Source organism: Atractosteus spatula, chromosome 14 (assembly GCF_055471065.1).
Source record: "Atractosteus spatula isolate fAtrSpa1 chromosome 14, fAtrSpa1.hap1, whole genome shotgun sequence".
Lineage (NCBI taxonomy): Eukaryota > Metazoa > Chordata > Actinopteri > Semionotiformes > Lepisosteidae > Atractosteus > Atractosteus spatula.
Genome location: NC_142719.1, coordinates 14136959 through 14156968, shown reverse-complemented (window position 1 = coordinate 14156968; position 20010 = coordinate 14136959). Strand labels below are relative to the sequence as shown.

Genomic DNA, 20010 nt, shown 5'->3' with positions numbered 1-20010 from the left:
ATGCAGACTCCATACACACCAGCATGACCCCCCCGGCCAGTTACAAAACCCGCAAAAAAACCCTTGTGGACGAACGTCACTTCTTCTTCAAAAAAAGTAATGATTGCAGTGACAGGTTACTTAAAACTAACTTCCCCTTCGCGACACTGCGAGGTTTCGCCACAGCTGCCTCCTGAGGTGCCCCGCCTGCCCCTGCTGGAGAATTCCTGTTCATTTTCATCCGCTGGCGACCTCGCCGTTACGGTGTGATACACGAGAAGAACGCTGTAAAACCGGACCATGTGTATGGATCCCTATCGCTGCTCGCCTGAATGGATTAAGACAACAGGCAGATTGAAATCATCCGAGCGTCACACGCAGGCAGTGTTACTGGCAGGGGGAAGCGGAGACGTTTTGCAACACGTTGCCAAACGCAGAGAAACAGAAATCCCAGGATTGCGTCTCTCCCCCCCCCCCGAGAAAAGAAAAGGAGAACCGCTCTGAGCCGGCCGAGGGCGCTGGGTCCGAAGGGCCGCCGCGTCCAGCGGAGTTCACCCAACCGCGCGCAGGACGCGAGAGCCCAGCGCCAGCCGGCCCCGCGCGCTGGTCTGCAAGCGGCGAGGGGCGTGCCCGGCCGGTCACGTGCCGGGGGGGTCACATGACCGCGCGGAAGCGGCCATCCGTGCTGTCGCTGCTGCGCTGGAGGCAGAGGGCGGACTGTCTTCATGGCACCGTGAATATACGCGTGAAGATTAAGCCAGAAAGGGACCCAAGGAGCCACAGTTCCTGTTTTTTTTTTTCATTTATGACACAGAAGTCGTTTTTTTCCTTCATGTCGTCTTTATTTTAACACAGTAATTGATGTATTTTAAGAAACGGGGATGGCTTCTGCGGGTTGTAAAAACTGCAACCCCCGCCGCGGCTCAGGTTAGTGCCCTGCTGGGTTCCTGCTCTTACTGTGCTCTAATTCGCACCCCGTTGCTATGGTTTCCCTCGGCGGCACCTCGCGCTGTGCCGCACGGACTGCTGTGTCAGGAGTTTCCGTGCGCACGAGTTCGCCGCCTGCCGCCGGAGTCTCGGGACCGTCCGGATCGCAGAACCTCGGCTCGTGCGAGCTGGGTCTGGCTTCATGCTGCGCGAGATTGCCTTGCTCGACTCGCTTTACCTCTCCCGCGAGAGCGTGTCGCTATTGTTATGCAAGGTTTCTGTAAAAAAAAAAGAACCGTTTACTGTGCTTTTACCCTGATCTCACTGGGCTTTATTACACTGGACTGTGCTTTTACCCTGATCTCTCTGGGGTTTACTGTACTGGACTGTGCTTTTACCCTGATCTCTCTGGGCTTTACTGCACTGGACTGTGCTTTTACCCTGATCTCACTGGGCTTTACTGCACTGGACTGTGCTTTTACCCTGATCTCACTGGGCTTTACTACACTGGACTGTGCTTTTACCCTGATCTCTTTGGGGTTTACTGTACTGGACTGTGCTTTTACCCTGATCTCTCTGGGCTTTACTGACCTGGACTGTGCTTTTACCCTGATCTCTCTGGCTTTACTGATCTGGACTGTGCTTTTACCCTGATCTCACTGGGTTTTACTGTACCGGACTGTGCTTTTACCATGATCTCTCTATGGTTTACTGCACAGGACTATGCTTTTACCCTGATCTCTCTGGGCTTAACTGCACTGGACTGTGCTTTTACCCTGATCTCTCTGGGCTTTACTGCACTGGACTGTGCTTCTACCCTGAACTCACTGGGCTTTACTGCACTGGACTGTGCTTTTACCCTGATCTCTCTGGGTTACTGCACCGGACTGTGCTTTTACCCTGATCTCACTGGACTTTACTGCACTGGACTGTGCTTTTACCCTGACCTCACTGCTCCTCAGTGTGTCCTGGGTGTCTTGACTCTAACTGAGATCCCTGCTGTATCAGCTTTAAGCCGCTAACTGTATGCTGCTGCTGCTGACACATGAGGTTCATGACACGGCGCATCGGAGCTGAGCACATTCGAGCTGACGGATGAGCTCGAGTTCTGCTCTCCAGGAGCTGAGTGTGCTCTGCGGCTGAAGATGACTCGAGGTCAGCCTTGGTTTCGAATCCTTTCCCAGTGGTGAAACCGCTGAGGCTCCTGGGTGTGTGGCAGCGCGCCGCGCTGCGGTGCCTGTGGCGACGGGCAGGAGCGCGCAGACACTGTTATTACTCCGGCTCGGTCTGGCCTGGGACCGGTGAGCGAGCGTCTGCCTCAGCGCGCCCCGTCTGTGAGTCAGCCTGCGGTCTTCCTCCCGAGGAAGGGCAGGACCGGGGGGGTCAGCCTGAGGAGAGGTGCGCTGGCGTGTTGATGGAATGTGTGAGCTGGGCCCGGAAACTCACGGCAGCTCTCGCGTCTCGACAACACACAACCACAAAGTCAGCAGGGAGCAGGAACAGCGCTGCAACACACCTGGCGCCTGCCCAGATACACCCACGTACACTCGCGCGCACACCTGCTGCACACCCAGATACACTCGCGCGCACACCTGCTGCACACCCAGATACACTCGCGCGCACACCTGCTGCACACCCACGTACACTCGCGCGCACACCTGCTGCACACCCACGTACACTCGCGCGCACACCTGCTGCACACCCAGATACACTCGCGCGCACACCTGCTGCACACCCACGTGCACTCGCGCGCACACCTGCTGCACACCCACGTGCACTCGCGCGCACACCTGCTGCACACCCACGTACACTCGCGCGCACACCTGCTGCACACCCACGTGCACTCGCGCGCACACCTGCTGCACACCCACGTGCACTCGCGCGCACACCTGATGCACACCCAGATACACTCGCGCGCACACCTGATGCACACCCACGTGCACTCGCGCGCACACCTGCTGCACACCCACGTGCACTCGCGCGCACACCTGATGCACACCCAGATACACTCGCGCGCACACCTGATGCACACCCAAGTACACTCGCGCGCACACCTGATGCACACCCACGTACACTCGCGCGCACACCTGCTGCACACCCACGTGCACTCGCGCGCACACCTGATGCACACCCACGTACACTCGCGCGCACACCTGATGCACACCCAGGTACACTCGCGCGCACACCTGATGCACACCCACGTACACTTGCGCGCACCCAACGCACGCCCAGATACGCACACCCAACCCTGACCTCTCCTTGCCACACAGTGGGGTCCCCTGTGGTGTGAGAGTCAGTCCTGCAGGGGGCGCTCACTCTGCTGTGGGCCTGCAGTGCTGTCAGTGAGAGCTGTGTCCCTCCTGCAGGGGGCGCTCACTCTGCTGTGGGCCTGCAGTGCTGTCGGTGAGAGCTGTGTCTGTCCTGCAGGGGGCGCTCGCTCTGCTGTGGGCCTGCAGTGCTGTCAGTGAGAGCTGTGCCCCTCCTGCAGGGGGGGCTCACTCTGCTGTGGGCCTGCAGTGCTGTCAGTGAGAGCTGTGTCCCTGGCCTGGTGTTTTGAGCACCTGGAATTCTGGGAATCGTACTGTCCCTCAGTAAGGCCTGGATTGGGCTGGTCCAGCTGGCAGGTGCAGATTAGGGGGTTCTAATGCTGTCATGGTTGTTAGTGGAATGTGGCGCTGCAGATATGAGCTGCTGTCTGCAGCCAGAATGTCTGGATTCTTTATTCCTGTGCTCATGGAAACCTGAGAGATAGGATCTCTGTTGGGAAGACTCCAGTTTTCTTATCACACCAGGATTGACTGCACTGATCAGATACAACTGTCTTGCAGTAAAGGGATTTAGACAGAAAGTTTAATATGTAATGACATAGTTCTGTTTAATACAGGGGGGTTAATACAGACACACTGACTGACTGGACACTACAGTACATTAACACTGCACTGAGAGAGAGGGGTTCATACAGACACACTGACTCACTGGACACTACAGTACATTAACACTGCACTGAGAGAGAGGGGTTCATACAGACACACTGACTGACTGGAAACTACAGTACATTAACACTGCACTGAGAGAGAGGGGTTAATACAGACACACTGACTGGACACTACAGTTGTTGTAAAAGAGGAAGCAGAGTTTTGATACAATGGTTGTACTGTGTGGCTCAGAAAATTTGCTTCCCCATTCTGATGTTGGTCATAGCTGTAAAGTAGCACACTGAGATTCATCTCGGTGACCTGAGAGCACAGAAGTCTGGTACTTTCAGTTCCTCTCTCAGTCAGCTATAGAGAGCCTGATCCAGTCCAGGTGTGACACTGCTGTCAGTCAGACCCCCACCACACAGCAGCCTGATCCAGTCCAGGTGTGACAGTGCTGTCAGTCAGACCCCCACCACACAGCAGCCTGATCCAGTCCAGGTGTGACAGTGCTGTCAGTCAGACCCCCACCACACAGCAGCCTGATCCAGTCCAGGTGTGACAGTGCTGTCAGTCAGACCCCCACCACACAGCAGCCTGATCCAGTCCAGGTGTGAGTCAGACCCCCACCACACAGCAGCCTGATCCAGTCCAGGTGTGAGTCAGACCCCCACCACACAGCAGCCTGATCCAGTCCAGGTGTGACAGTGCTGTCAGTCTGACTGCCAGTGCTCAGCCACTTGGTCCACTCCAGGTTTTACGGACAGCAGTGTGTGTTTTATTCCGACTGCGTCGTAAAGTTAGTTGCGTGTTTTTCGGGAAAGATTTCTTCCAGCCGGAGAAACTGGCATCCCTGTAAAACGCCCTCGGCGTGGTGCCATGCCAGCGGCGGACAGCTTCCACCTGAGAGTGCGGAAAAGGGGTTCGGGCTGGTCTCACGAATGAGCCAGCTGATCAGGGCCGGAGCCCGATCAGATTCCTGGATATGGGAGCGGAGGGGTGGCCTGGTGGGATTGGCGGGGGGGTGCCTGATATCTCAGTATGGGCAGTAGTCAGAAACCCGATTCACGCGGGTCAGCCCGTCTGAGCAGCACAGGGTTCCCGTCCCGAGGAGGGCAGTTCCCGGGGCACCAGCAGGGTGAGGGGGCTCAGTCTCTGTAGAGCCCCCATGTGGAGGGGGACCCCAGACAAACACACAGTCCTCCAGGGCCTGCTGACGGGCCCAGGGAGGCCAGAGAGACCTGCATTTAAATCTGGGAACAGGCGGCGCTTCTTTTTACACAGAGTGGTGGGAGTGGGGAGCAAGCCGCCCAGCCGATACCCTGGCTTCTCTCCAGGAGCAGCTGCTTGAGATCCTCTCAAGCGTTGAGGAGCTGGCAGGGCCTGTTGGCCTCCTCTCAGCTGTGAGCCGTCTAGTGACCTCGGCTGTTCGATACAGGGGCGGCCAGCGTGCCTCAGTGCTGCCCACAGGAAGGCATTTCATTTCCTCATCCCGGTCTGCTGAGCTCCATCTTTCCCAGCAGGAGCCTGTACCTCTGTGTGACTCCCGTGTATGTTGGATGACCTTTGACCTTTGACCTTTGGGCGGGTGTTTTGTATCTGCTGCTGTTACTCTGTCCTGATCAGCCCGGGGCTGCACTCCTGTCGCTGTGCCGCTGTACAGAACTGGTCAGGAGGCCTGCATTGATCTCCCTCTGTCTTCGTCTCTTCCCCCTCCGCTTGTCAGAGAGGGACAGGCTGTTGACCGCTGTGACCCGGTATGGCTCTCAGAGCCACAGTGACGACTCGGGGGACTCTCGGGCGACCCCAGGAAGTGGTTCTCTGGGGTACGAGCAGGAGGAGGAGGCTCTTCGCCGGAAGCTGAAGTATTTCTTCATGAGCCCCTGTGATAAGTACCACGCCAAGGGCCGCAAACCCTACAAACTAATTCTGCAGCTGCTGAAGATCATCATTGTGACTGTGCAGGTACTGTAGCTACCAGATCCCTTCCATTAACATTGCATACGCCTTACAACACGTTACATACTGTGTACGATCCATGATGGAATACCTTCCATTAACGTTACACACATCTTACAGCCTATTAAATACACCTTACAACACACTACAGTTCATTTCAGCACATTGCATACGTCTTACAGCACATGACAGTGCCTTTCAGCACATTACATACTGTGTACGATCCATGGTAGAGTACCTTCCATTAACATTACAGCATCTTATGGCACATTAAATACACCTTATAAAACATTACAGTTCATTTCGGCACGTTGCATACGCCTTACAGCACATTAGTCTGCACTTTCCGTGATCAAAAATAAGCGCAGCAACAAACCTGATGTTGAAATTGACTTGTGTTGCGCTCTGAATTTCAAAACGTGTGGCAGATACGCAGCACCAGAGCTCACGCTAATAACGCTTGAGGCAACGTCTTAAGTCATCTCGAGTTTCAATGTTTCAGTGTTGTTTAAAGTGAAAATGGTTTTCCCTTGATGTCAGATTAAGTTCACAAATAGCAGTTGAAGTTAAAACTCTTTCATGAGAATGATTGGCCCCTCCACCCCCCCACGGGGGGGCTGTGGCTTGGTGTTGACTGGAAGGGGCGGAGGACAGTCCTCAGGGTGCTGTGTGAAGCAGCTTGTTCTGTTAAACCGCACTGAGATCCTCATCTGCTGAATAACCCCACCTCTCCTTTCTCTCTCTCCGGTTTCCTCCACTCCTCTCCTCTCTCTCCTCCTCTCCCTCTGTTTCTCTCTCCTCCTCTCCCCCCGTTTCCCTCACTCTCCTCCTCCTCTCCCTGTTCCCCTGCTCTTCCTCTGTTCCCTTCACTTCTCCTCCCGTCCCTCTCCTCTGTCTCTCCTCCCTCCCCCTCTGTTCTCCTCTCTCCTCTCCCTCAGCTGGTGTTCTTTGGCCTCAGTAATCAGATGGTGGTCACGTTTAAGGATGAGAACACCATGTCCTTCAAGCACCTGTTCCTGAAGGACTACGCTGACGGCTCAGATGACACGCTGGCGGTGTACACGCAGAGTGATGTGTACGAGCACATCCACCACGCCATCGAGCAGGTACCCCTGGCGAAACCACGTAGCAGAAAGACTTACTCCTTCTCGCTTAAGTCGTCTTCCTGCGGGAAGCTTTACTGGAGTCTGTCTCGTATAGTCTGCAGTGGTCCTTAGTCTCTCCTCTCTCCTGCAGTACCTAGCCCTGCCAGAGACCACTGTGGGGCGCTATGCCTATGTGTTTGGGGAGCACGTGAACGAGAGCGCCCTCTATCTGTGTCAGCAGTACTACAAGAGGGGCAGGATTGACCCAGCGAACGACACCTTCAACATCGACCCCAGGGTAGTCACAGGTGTGTAGCGACCACTGGCCCACCTTTCCCTCCCCTCCCCTTCTCACCAATCCCTGCCCCCGGCCCCTGACTCCACCCCCTGAACCCGCACCTGACACAACCCCTTGTACCCACACCCCTGACCCCGCCCCCTGTTCCACACCCCCTGACTCCACCCCTTGTCCCAAGCCCCTGACCACCCCCCCTGTTCCCCACCCCCCCTTACCCCACCCCCTGACCCCGCCCCCTGTTCCACACCCCTTACCCCTTGACCCCTGATGCCGCCCCTTGACCCCTGACCCCACCCCTTGTCCCACACCCCTGACCCCACCCCCTGTTCCACACCCCTTACCCCTTGACCCCTGCCCCTGCCCCCCGCCATGCTGAGGGGAAACTGCAGCCCTGATCACGTGGGTCTCCATCTCTCTTTCCTGGCAGAATGTGTTGGAGTGAACCCCCTGGCAACACCCCACCTGCTGACAGACAGCTACAAGAACTTCACTCTCAAGTTTCACAAGTGAGGCTTGTGGACACGAGGACACGTGTCGTGTGTTTTCTGACATTGTTGTTTCCTGTAATCAAAGAAGGACATAAAAAAGGGTTTCAGAGGAGAGGAGGCCATCCAGCCAGTTAGTGGGCAATTGATCCGAGGGTCTCATCCAGCTGTTTCTTGAAGGAAAACAGGGTACCGGCTTCAACAACATGGCTGGGTAGCTGGTTCCAGACTCCCACCTCCCTTTGTGTAAAGAAGTGCCCCCTGCTCTCAGGTTTAATTGTGCTTCCACATAGTTCCCGCTGGTGTCCTCTCATTCATGTATCGACTGAGGCGGTCCTCTGGGCTGGTTGTGTTGAGGATTTCGTCGTCTTCTCCGTCAGGTCTAAAGAGCCTCAGTTCTCCTAACCTGTTATTGTAGGACACCCTGGGAGTCACCCTGCTCTTCCCCAGACTGGTGCCAGAGCAGCAGTGGTTTTTCTGTAGCATGAGGACCAATAGTATACACAGCATTCTGAACGAGCCCTTCCTTGCCTTAGTCTGTTGTCAGTTTTAATATAACGTCCTTTGGTTTGATATAAACTCTGTATCCCTGCATTGTCTGCTTTATTGTTTCCACATTTGCATAACCACCCCCCCCCTCTCTGTTCGACCCCTCTCTCTCCCTCTGCACCCCTCTCTCTGTTCGACCCCTCTCTCTCCCTCTGCACCCCTCTGTCTGTTTGACCCCTCTCTCTCCCTCTGCACCCCTCTCTCTGTTCGACCCCTCTCTCTCCGTCTGCACCCCTCTCTCTGTTCGACCCCTCTCTCTCTGCACCCCCCTCTCTGTTCGACCCCTCTCTCTCCCTCTGCACCCCTCTGTCTGTTTGACCCCTCTCTCTCCCTCTGCACCCCTCTCTCTGTTCGACCCCTCTCTCTCCTTCTGCACCCCTCTCTCTGTTCGACCCCTCTCTCTCTGCACCCCCCTCTCTGTTCGACCCCTCTCTCTCCCTCTGCACCCCCCTCTCTGTTCGACCCCTCTCTCTCCCTCTGCACCCCTCTCTCTGTTCGACCCCTCTCTCTCCCTCTGCACCCCTCTGTCTGTTCGACCCCTCTCTCTCCCTCTGCACCCCTCTCCCTCCCTCTGCACCCCTCTCCCTCTGGGTCTCAGGCTCATCAATGTCACAGTCCAGTTCCGGCTGAAGGCCATCAATATCCAGACCATAATAAACAACGAGATCCCAGACTGCTACACCTTCACTATCACAGTGAGTGGACAGTGCTGTTACTCGCAGGGGAGTGCAGCTCTCGGCGCTCAGCACATCTGTCATCTGTGTAGTGCAGTAGAGTGTTGGTAGTGTCGAGATCTGTACTGTAGTGTGTCTGTAGTGTATGGCAGTGTAGTAGTAGTGTAATGCGGTAGTGTGTAGTGTCGAGATCTGTACTGTAGTGTAAGGTAGTGTAGTGCAGTAGTGTGTTTAGTGGCAAGATCTGTACTGTAGTGTGTCTGTAGTGTATGGTAGTGTAGTGCAGTTGTGTGTTGGTAGTGTTGAGATCTGTACTGTAGTGAGTCTGTAGTGTATGGCAGTGTAGTAGTAGTGTAGTGCAGTAGTGTGTAGTGTCGAGATCTGTACTGTAGTGTATGGTAGTGTAATGCAGTAGTGTGTAGTGTCGAGATCTGTACTGTAGTGTATGGTAGTGTAATGCAGTAGTGTGTAGTGTCGAGATCTGTACTGTAGTGTAAGGTAGTGTAGTGCAGTAGTGTGTTTAGTGGCAAGATCTGTACTGTAGTGTGTCTGTAGTGTATGGTAGTGTAGTGCAGTTGTGTGTTGGTAGTGTGGAGATCTGTACTGTAGTGGGTCTGTAGTGTATGGCAGTGTAGTAGTAGTGTAGTGCAGTAGTGTGTAGTGTTGAGATCTGTACTGTAGTGTGTATGGTAGTGTAGTGCAGTTGTGTGTTTAGTGTTGAGATCTGTACTGTAGTGTGTCTGTAGTGTAGTGCAGTAGTGTGTAGTGTTGAGATCTGTACTGTAGTGTGTATGGTAGTGTAGTGCAGTTGTGTGTTTAGTGTTGAGATCTGTACTGTAGTGTGTCTGTAGTGAAGTGCGGTTGTGTATTGCATGGTACTGCAGTACAGTGTACCGTTGTGCACATTGTGTAAATGCTCATGAGCCTTGTGTCCTTGACAGATCGTCTACGATAACAAGGCCCACAGTGGCAGAGTGAAGATCAGCCTCAACAATGAGGCGACGATCAAGGAGTGCAGAGACCCCAGTGTGTCTGGACATGGTGAGAGGGCCTGTCGCAGCCTGGGCACACAGTGAGGGGTCCTGGGGTTCACCCTGTTGCAGCCTAGGGATCTGTACAGAGGCACCACTGGGGTTAAAATGGGGAGAGTAGACAGGAGAGAGAGAGGGGAGAGGGGAGGGGGAGAGAGGGAAGAGACAGGAGAGGAGGGGGAGAGGGAAGAGGAGGGTGACAGAAGAGAAAGGAGTGTGGTGAGAGCAATGGGCCAGACAGAGTGAGAGAGACAAGCACATACATGCACATGCACACGCAAATACACGCACGCAAGCACACGCACAGATCTGTTGACTCTGCACATCACCCAGACCAGAGGGGCTGCTGACGTCTCCCCTGTCCTCCCCGCAGCAGAGAACTACACACGCCTGGCGTTCGACGTGATCGTGGTGATTGTGTGTGTGCTGTCCCTGCTGCTGTGCGGCCGGTCCATCCTGCGGGGGGTGCTGCTGCAGGAGGTACACCAGACTGGGGGCGCCACAGACGCTGACACTGCTAACCAGCTCATTAGGGCCTCGAGCGGAGCAGTGTTGGGTGTGTGTTCTTGGGGAGTGCAGTGTTGGGTGTGTGTTCTCGGGGAGAGCAGTGTTGGGTGTGTGTTCTCGAGCGCAGCGGTGTTGGGTGTGTGTTCTCGAGCGGAGCAGTGTTGGGGGTGTGTTCTCGGGGAGAGCAGTGTTGGGGGTGTGTTCTCGGGGAGAGCAGTGTTGGGGGTGTGTTCTCGAGCGGAGCAGTGTTGGGTGTGTGTTCTCGGGGAGAGCAGTGTTGGGGGTGTGTTTTCAAGCGGAGCAGTGTTGGGTGTGTGTTCTCTGGGAGTGCAGTGTTGGGTGTGTGTTCTCGAGCGGAGCAGTGTTGGGTGTGTGTTCTCTGGGAGTGCAGTGTTGGGTGTGTGTTCTCGAGCGGAGCAGTGTTGGGTGTGTGTTCTCTGGGAGTGCAGTGTTGGGTGTGTGTTCTCGAGCGCAGCGGTGTTGGGTGTGTGTTCTCGAGCGGAGCAGTGTTGGGTGTGTGTTCTCGGGGAGAGCAGTGTTGGGGGTATGTTCTCGGGGAGAGCAGTGTTGGGGGTGTGTTCTCGGGGAGAGCAGTGTTGGGGGTGTGTTCTCGGGGAGAGCAGTGTTGGGTGTGTGTTCTCAAGGAGTGCAGTGTTGGGTGTGTGTTTTCAAGCGGAGCAGTGTTGGGTGTGTGTTCTCTGGGAGTGCAGTGTTGGGTGTGTGTTTTCAAGCGGAGCAGTGTTGGGTGTGTGTTCTCGGGGAGAGCAGTGTTGGGGGTGTGTTCTCGAGCGGAGCAGTGTTGGGTGTGTGTTTTCAAGCGGAGCAGTGTTGGGTGTGTGTTCTCGGGGAGAGCAGTGTTGGGTGTGTGTTCTCGAGCGGAGCAGTGTTGGGTGTGTGTTCTCGAGCGGAGCAGTGTTGGGTGTGTGTTTTCAAGCGGAGCAGTGTTGGGTGTGTGTTTTCAAGCGGAGCAGTGTTGGGTGTGTGTTCTCGGGGAGAGCAGTGTTGGGTGTGTGTTCTCGAGCGGAGCAGTGTTGGGTGTGTGTTCTCGAGCGGAGCAGTGTTGGGTGTGTGTTCTCGAGCGGAGCAGTGTTGGGTGTGTGTTTTCAAGCGGAGCAGTGTTGGGTGTGTGTTTTCAAGCGGAGCAGTGTTGGGGGTGTGTTCTCGGGGAGAGCAGTGTTGGGGGTGTGTTCTCGGGGAGAGCAGTGTTGGGTGTGTATTCGCTGACCAGTGTGCTCTGCTCCCTCTCCGCTGCGGTGCCCAGGAGTTTGCGCGGTTCTTCCGCGAGCAGCTGGGGCGTGGGGTGTGCTGGGAGGACCGGCTGGAGTTTGTGAACGGCTGGTACATCCTGCTGGTCATCAGTGACATCCTGATTATCGTGGGCAGCTGCATCAAGATCGGCATCGAGTCTAAGGTCAGCCTCGTTACTGGACCCAGCTCGTTAGGCTTTTCTGGTCTTGGTCCCGACGGGGCTCTGCTGATGGGTTGGCTCGGTCTCCCTGTCTCTAACAGAACCTGTCCTCCTATGATGTGTGCGGGATCCTGCTGGGAACGTCCACCCTGCTGGTGTGGGTCGGGGTCATCCGGTACCTCAGCTTCTTCCAGAAGTACAACGTGAGTGTGTGAGCGTCGCTGTGTCGGTCCCGGACTGGCCCGTCGGGTTTCCCGTCTCTCGCTGACCCACTCTTTCTCCCCTGACCTGTCCGCCCGGATCAGATCCTGATCGTCACCCTCAGGGCCGCCTTCCCCAACGTCATCCGTTTCTGCTGCTGCGCCGCCGTCATCTACCTGGGCTACTGCTTCTGCGGCTGGATCGTGCTGGGGCCCTACCACGTCAAGGTAACACAACACCGCACAACACTGCACAGCAGCACACAGTCCAGTCTCACTGAGGAATATCAGCACAGTGCTGGGGCCCTACCACGTCAAGGTAACACAACACTGCACAACACTGCACAGCAGCACACAGTCCAGTCTCACTGAGGAATATCAGCACAGTGCTGGGGCCCTACCACGTCAAGGTAACACAACACCGCACAGCAGCACACAGTCCAGTCTCACTGAGGAATATCAGCACAGTGCTGGGGCCCTACCACGTCAAGGTAACACAACACTGCACAACACTGCACAGCAGCACACAGTCCGGTCTCACTGAGGAATATCAGCACAGTGCTGGGGCCCTACCACGTCAAGGTAACACAACACCGCACAGCAGCACACAGTCCAGTCTCACTGAGGAATATCAGCACAGTGCTGGGGCCCTACCACGTCAAGGTAACACAACACTGCACAACACTGCACAGCAGCACACAGTCCGGTCTCACTGAGGAATATCAGCACAGTGCTGGGGCCCTACCACGTCAAGGTAACACAACACTGCACAGCAGCACACAGTCCAGTCTCACTGACGAATATCAGCACAGTGCTGGGGCCCTACCACGTCAAGGTAACACAACACCGCACAGCAGCACACAGTCCAGTCTCACTGAGGAATATCAGCACAGTGCTGGGGCCCTACCACGTCAAGGTAACACAACACCGCACAGCAGCACACAGTCCAGTCTCACTGAGGAATATCAGCACAGTGCTGGGGCCCTACCACGTCAAGGTAACACAACACCGCACAGCAGCACACAGTCCAGTCTCACTGAGGAATATCAGCACAGTGCTGAGGACCTACCACGTCAAGGTAACACAACACTGCACAACACTGCACAGCAGCACACAGTCCAGTCTCACTGACGAATATCAGCACAGTGCTGGGGCCCTACCACGTCAAGTTAACACAACACTGCACAACACTGCACAGCAGCACACAGTCCAGTCTCACTGACGAATATCAGCACAGTGCTGGGGCCCTACCACGTCAAGGTAACACAACACCGCACAGCAGCACACAGTCCAGTCTCACTGAGGAATATCAGCACAGTGCTGAGGACCTACCACGTCAAGGTAACACAACACCGCACAGCAGCACACAGTCCAGTCTCACTGACGAATATCAGCACAGTGCTGGGGCCCTACCACGTCAAGGTAACACAACACCGCACAGCAGCACACAGTCCAGTCTCACTGAGGAATATCAGCACAGTGCTGTTGACCTACCACGTCAAGGTAACACAACACTGCACAGCAGCACACAGTCCAGTCTCACTGACGAATATCAGCACAGTGCTGGGGACCTACCACGTCAAGGTAACACAACACTGCACAACAGCACACAGTCCAGTCTCACTGAGGAATATCAGCACAGTGCTGGGGCCCTACCACGTCAAGGTAACACAACACTGCACAACACTGCACAGCAGCACACAGTCCAGTCTCACTGACGAATATCAGCACAGTGCTGGGGCCCTACCACGTCAAGGTAACACAACACTGCACAACAGCACACAGTCCAGTCTCACTGACGAATATCAGCACAGTGCTGGGGCCCTACCACGTCAAGGTAACACAACACTGCACAACACTGCACAACAGCACACAGTCCAGTCTCACTGACGAATATCAGCACAGTGCTGGGGCCCTACCACGTCAAGGTAACACAACACTGCACAACAGCACACAGTCCAGTCTCACTGACGAATATCAGCACAGTGCTGGGGCCCTACCACGTCAAGGTAACACAACACTGCACAGCAGCACACAGTCCAGTCTCACTGACGAATATCAGCACAGTGCTGGGGCCCTACCACGTCAAGGTAACACAACACTGCACAGCAGCACACAGTCCAGTCTCACTGACGAATATCAGCACAGTGCTGGGGCCCTACCACGTCAAGGTAACACAACACCGCACAGCAGCACACAGTCCAGTCTCACTGAGGAATATCAGCACAGTGCTGAGGACCTACCACGTCAAGGTAACACAACACTGCACAACAGCACACAGTCCAGTCTCACTGAGGAATATCAGCACAGTGCTGGGGCCCTACCACGTCAAGGTAACACAACACTGCACAGCAGCACACAGTCCAGTCTCACTGAGGAATATCAGCACAGTGCTGAGGACCTACCACGTCAAGGTAACACAACACTGCACAGCAGCACACAGTCCAGTCTCACTGAGGAATATCAGCACAGTGCTGGGGCCCTACCACGTCAAGGTAACACAACACTGCACAACACTGCACAGCAGCACACAGTCCAGTCTCACTGACGAATATCAGCACAGTGCTGGGGCCCTACCACGTCAAGGTAACACAACACCGCACAGCAGCACACAGTCCAGTCTCACTGAGGAATATCAGCACAGTGCTGAGGACCTACCACGTCAAGGTAACACAACACTGCACAACAGCACACAGTCCAGTCTCACTGACGAATATCAGCACAGTGCTGGGGCCCTACCACGTCAAGGTAACACAACACTGCACAACACTGCACAGCAGCACACAGTCCAGTCTCACTGACGAATATCAGCACAGTGCTGGGGCCCTACCACGTCAAGGTAACACAACACTGCACAGCAGCACACAGTCCAGTCTCACTGACGAATATCAGCACAGTGCTGGGGCCCTACCACGTCAAGGTAACACAACACTGCACAGCAGCACACAGTCCAGTCTCACTGACGAATATCAGCACAGTGCTGGGGCCCTACCACGTCAAGGTAACACAACACTGCACAGCAGCACACAGTCCAGTCTCACTGACTAATATCAGCACAGTGCTGGGGCCCTACCACGTCAAGGTAACACAACACTGCACAGCAGCACACAGTCCAGTCTCACTGACGAATATCAGCACAGTGCTGGGGCCCTACCACGTCAAGGTAACACAACACTGCACAGCAGCACACAGTCCAGTCTCACTGACGAATATCAGCACAGTGCTGGGGCCCTACCACGTCAAGGTAACACAACACTGCACAGCAGCACACAGTCCAGTCTCACTGAGGAATATCAGCACAGTGCTGGGGCCCTACCACGTCAAGGTAACACAACACTGCACAACACTGCACAGCAGCACACAGTCCAGTCTCACTGACGAATATCAGCACAGTGCTGGGGCCCTACCACGTCAAGGTAACACAACACTGCACAGCAGCACACAGTCCAGTCTCACTGAGGAATATCAGCACAGTGCTGGGGCCCTACCACGTCAAGGTAACACAACACTGCACAGCAGCACACAGTCCAGTCTCACTGAGGAATATCAGCACAGTGCTGGGGCCCTACCACGTCAAGGTAACACAACACTGCACAACACTGCACAGCAGCACACAGTCCGGTCTCACTGAGGAATATCAGCACAGTGCTGGGGCCCTACCACGTCAAGGTAACACAACACTGCACAGCAGCACACAGTCCAGTCTCACTGAGGAATATCAGCACAGTGCTGGGGCCCTACCACGTCAAGGTAACACAACACTGCACAACACTGCACAGCAGCACACAGTCCAGTCTCACTGACGAATATCAGCACAGTGCTGGGGCCCTACCACGTCAAGGTAACACAACACTGCACAGCAGCACACAGTCCAGTCTCACTGAGGAATATCAGCACAGTGCTGGGGCCCTACCACGTCAAGGTAACACAACACTGCACAACACTGCACAGCAGCACACAGTCCAGTCTCACTGACGAATATCAGCACAGTGCTGGGGCCCTACCACGTCAAGGTAACACAACACTGCACAACACTGCACAGCAGCACACAGTCCGGTCTCACTGACGAATATCAGCACAGTGCTGGGGCCCTACCACGTCAAGGTAACACAACACCGCACAGCAGCACACAGTCCAGTCTCACTGACGAATATCAGCACAGTGCTGAGGACCTACCATGTCAAGGTAACACAACACTACATAAGAACACCGCACAACCCTGCACAGCAGCAGTCCAAGGTCATGGCTCTTCCTCCCCCTGTGTGCCTGCAGTTCCGCACACTTTCCATGGTGTCGGAGTGCCTGTTCTCCCTCATCAACGGGGACGACATGTTTGTGACCTTCGCCGAGATGCAGGACAGCAGCCTGCTGGTGTGGTGGTTCAGCCAGGTGTACTTGTACACCTTCATCTCCCTCTTCATCTACATGGTGCTCAGCCTCTTCATCGCACTCATCACCGGCGCCTATGAGTGCATCAAGGTACAGTAGAACAGGGAGAGGGGAGGGAGTGGACAGGGAGGCGGAGGGGGAGGGAGTGGACAGGGAGGCGGAGGGGGAGGGGAGGGAGTGGACGGAGAGAGGGGAGGGAGAGGAGAGGGAGTGGACAGGGAGAGGGGACGGATGGAGAGGGGGTAGAAGGGGGAGGGAGTGGACAGGGAGGCGGAGGGGGAGGGAGTGGACGGAGAGAGGGGAGGGAGTGGACAGGGAGAGGGGACGGATGGAGAGGGGGTAGAAGGGGGAGGGAGAGGGCAGTGGGAAGAGGGAGGAGACAGTGCGAGAGGCTATGTAGAGGGAGGAGGAGAGGCAGATGACGTGCGGTTTGGGTAGGTGGGGGGTAAAAGATAGATACTTTATTGATCCCGTGAGGGAAATTGCAAAGACGCCCCTTCTGCTCCCTCAGTCTCTCGCTCTCTCTCTGTCTCCAGCACCAGACCATGGAGACTGCCCACATCACGGACCTGCAGGCCTTCATCGCCGAGTGCACGGACACGCCCGGATCTGGGAAGTTCCGGGGGCTGGACACCTCGGCCTGCTCCATCTTCTGCTGCTGTGACAGGTGAGCGCACGTGCGTGTGTGCGTGTGCTCATGCATGGTGTCTTCTAGTAGAAACGGGCCTGTTGACGTGTTCTCTGGTTCCAGAACCACGACGTACGAGGACGTGCTCCTGGTGAACTGACCGGGGCTGCTGGCTGGGGCTGGAGTGCCCTCTGCTGGTCAGAGCCGGTACTGCAGCAGCCCCGCTGGACACTGCAGTGCGCTGACGCTGGAAGAGAAGCGGCCCCTCCCTGCGACACGCCGACCACATGCCAACGCACCTGCCTCGACACAGTGCCCGCTCACACAGAGCACAAGTGTGGGAGCTCTCCCTGCCCTGCATCTCCTTTTAAACAATCCCCTTCTCAGGCCATGGATAGGGACAGTAGAGAAGCAGGATGTCGTTATTCCCCGTAGATGTTATTTTATTTCTTTTTGTTCTATTTTATTTAAGGGAAGCAGACTAGACTCCAGGTTCACAGTGTTCTGATCCGCTCCAGGTTTTCCAGCTGCAGGCCGTCTCTCTTTTATGAAATTGCACCTGTGGGCGAGTGACCTGAAACGTCCAGTCAGTCCTGGACCAACCTGCCCAGCAGCTAGCCTGTCGCTTAGATCTCAGTGAGTGAGCGAATCCCCTTTCCCTCCTCGTTCTCTAGAGCGCTTTCACAGCTAACAGACCCTTGGGAGTTCTTCCGGGTCGGAGGTCAGAGCCAGAGTTGACCTCTGACCCTTGAGCGCTCCTTCAGTGCTGCTCCACACGTCTACACAGACCTCTTCCTGCTCCTGCAGCTGCTAGTGCCTGGAGTGGAATACACTGCCATGCAGTGGGTGTCTAATCCAGTTCCCTTAATTTTAAAGTGTTATTTTTATTTTTGGTCTTTGTTCTTTGTGTGTATGTCTAGTCCCATGGCCAGTTTGCCTCTTGGGTCCCTGTGATCCCTGTATGGCAGAAGGTAAATTTCTGTAGCAGTAGAGCTTGAATTGTTCATAATGTGGGGGGGGGGGGGGGTTGTTTTTTAATTTTTTAATCTGTAAACACTGGATGACACCATGAGGTCCAGATGGTTCGGGCAACAGCAAGCAAGATCCTGAGCTGATCCTCGCTCCTGTGACCAGTGAGAAACCTGAGAGTAGGAGTAGATGCAGGCCATCATGGCACCTCTGGGTCTAAATGATGGATGGACAGACAGTGGAGACCCAGAAGAATTCCTCCACATTCAGTAACGAAGTCAGCAGTGCAATCTATAAATCCGGAAATAAAGGAGTGACCGCAAGAGCGACCATCATCACCTCTTGTGGGTGAAAGCAGCCAGACAGGATGGGTGGCCATCATCCACCTCCCTCATGCAGACCTAAGTAGTGGCTGAAAGTGTGCAAGGCCTTCTAATCGCTCACAGAGCACCTGTTAAACAAGACCTGTCTGATGAGCAGTTGACCTGTCATGGGAACTACTCGCAGAGTCAGAGGCTGGGAGTAAGCAGATGGGGGGGGGGGGGTTTGGGGACTTCTTGTTCTGGGAGGGAGGGGTGACTCGAGACTGCCATCACCCTTCTGTGATCATCGGAATCATGGATTCATGAGAACTGACCGCATCTCCCTTGTTTTGTATTTGTTTTACTTGACAATTGCCCCTTGTTCTTTGCTATTAACAACCCCACCAAGCTGTGTCTCAGCTTGCAGGGGCACCCCACTACCCCACAATGAGGAGGAGGAAGTGCAGACAGGCTCCACACACTGATGTGACCCAGCCTGGAACCCGTGGAGCCTGGATAACACCTCAACTGGGATTCGGAGTGAGTAACTTAACATTGACTGATCTGCTTGGGATTCGTAGGGAGTGAGCGCCCCCTGCTGATCCAATTGGGATTCAGAGGGAGTGAGTGCCCTGCTGACTGATCCAGTCGGGATTCAGAGGGAGTGAGTGCCCTGCTGACTGATCCAGTTGGGATTCAGAGGGAGTGAGTGCCCTGCTGACTGATCCAGTTGGGATTCAGAGGGAGTGAGCGCCCTCTGCTGACTGATCCAGTTGGGATTCAGAGGGAGTGAGCGCCCCCTGCTGACTGATCCAGTTGGGATTCAGAGGGAGTGAGCGCCCCCTGCTGACTGATCCAGTCAGGATTCAGAGGGAGTGAGCACCCCCTGCTGATCCAGTCGGGATTCAGAGGGAGTGAGCGCCCCCTGCTGATCCAGTCGGGATTCAGAGGGAGTGAGCGCCCCCTGCTGACTGATCCAGTCGGGATTCAGAGGGAGTGAGCGCCCCCTGCTGATCCAGTCGGGATTCAGAGGGAGGGAGTGCCCCCTGCTGACTGATCCAGTCGGGATTCAGAGGGAGTGAGCGCCCCTTTGACTGTAGCTGAAGTAGCACCTCCACAGGTGTCCGATCCACTTGGGAGCACAGATCCTCTTTTCTTCTGAACGCACAACAGGCTCCGAGTGCTCGGACCACGGAGAGAGACGGAGCCATTCCCAGCCTTCTCTTTGTGTCAGGAGTGTAGTAGTGTGTGTAAATATATTTATGTGTACAGTGAACACTGAGGTGTACAGAGGTACGGTCTGTGCCTGCGCTGCAATTCTCTGTCGTTTCCTGTCTCTGTCAGGATGTCAGCTGTTAAGTCAGTCGCTTCTAGGGGGAGATGTTTCTCCTCCCGTGTTGCTGAATTCTAATGTTTAATTTCGCGTTTTCTGTTTTTATTGTAAGACGTCAGAGTTGTTGTAGGAGGTCGTTGCACATGCAGGAGACCTGCCTCGCGCTGGGTGAGACAGACCTGTGCGCTCCCCCAGCCTTTCATCGAATTAAAAGCACTTTTTAAAGGACCCTCCAGCCTGGCTCTTGGCTTTGTTTCTGGGGATCTCTGTCCCAGTGCAGCTCCTGGAGGGCTGGGACCTGGGCGCTGTGGGGCTGTTCGTGAAGGGGGAGGATTTCTAGGGGTTCCTCGAGGGGGGGGCTCTAGGGGGGAT

The 20010-nt window shown here is 55.3% G+C and overlaps 1 protein-coding gene across 2 annotated transcripts; it reads left to right on the top strand.

The window, feature by feature from the left end:
• Positions 1-490: 490 nt before the first annotated feature.
• On the top strand, positions 491-19867 carry mcoln1a (mucolipin TRP cation channel 1a). 2 transcript variants are annotated; one of them, XM_088933018.1, is made up of 14 exons: positions 491-906; positions 5548-5786; positions 6719-6886; positions 7017-7173; positions 7591-7669; positions 8796-8892; positions 9813-9912; positions 10279-10382; positions 11671-11820; positions 11919-12020; positions 12123-12245; positions 16290-16496; positions 16943-17073; positions 17158-19867. In XM_088933018.1, the coding sequence occupies exons 1-14, from the start codon at positions 861-863 to the stop codon at positions 17192-17194; spliced, it is 1740 nt and encodes a 579-aa protein (XP_088789144.1). In that variant the 5' UTR covers positions 491-860; the 3' UTR covers positions 17195-19867. The 2 variants fall into 2 exon arrangements, with proteins under 2 accessions (XP_088789144.1, XP_088789143.1); XM_088933017.1 differs by having other exon boundaries at positions 10276-10382.
• Positions 19868-20010: the final 143 nt, after the last annotated feature.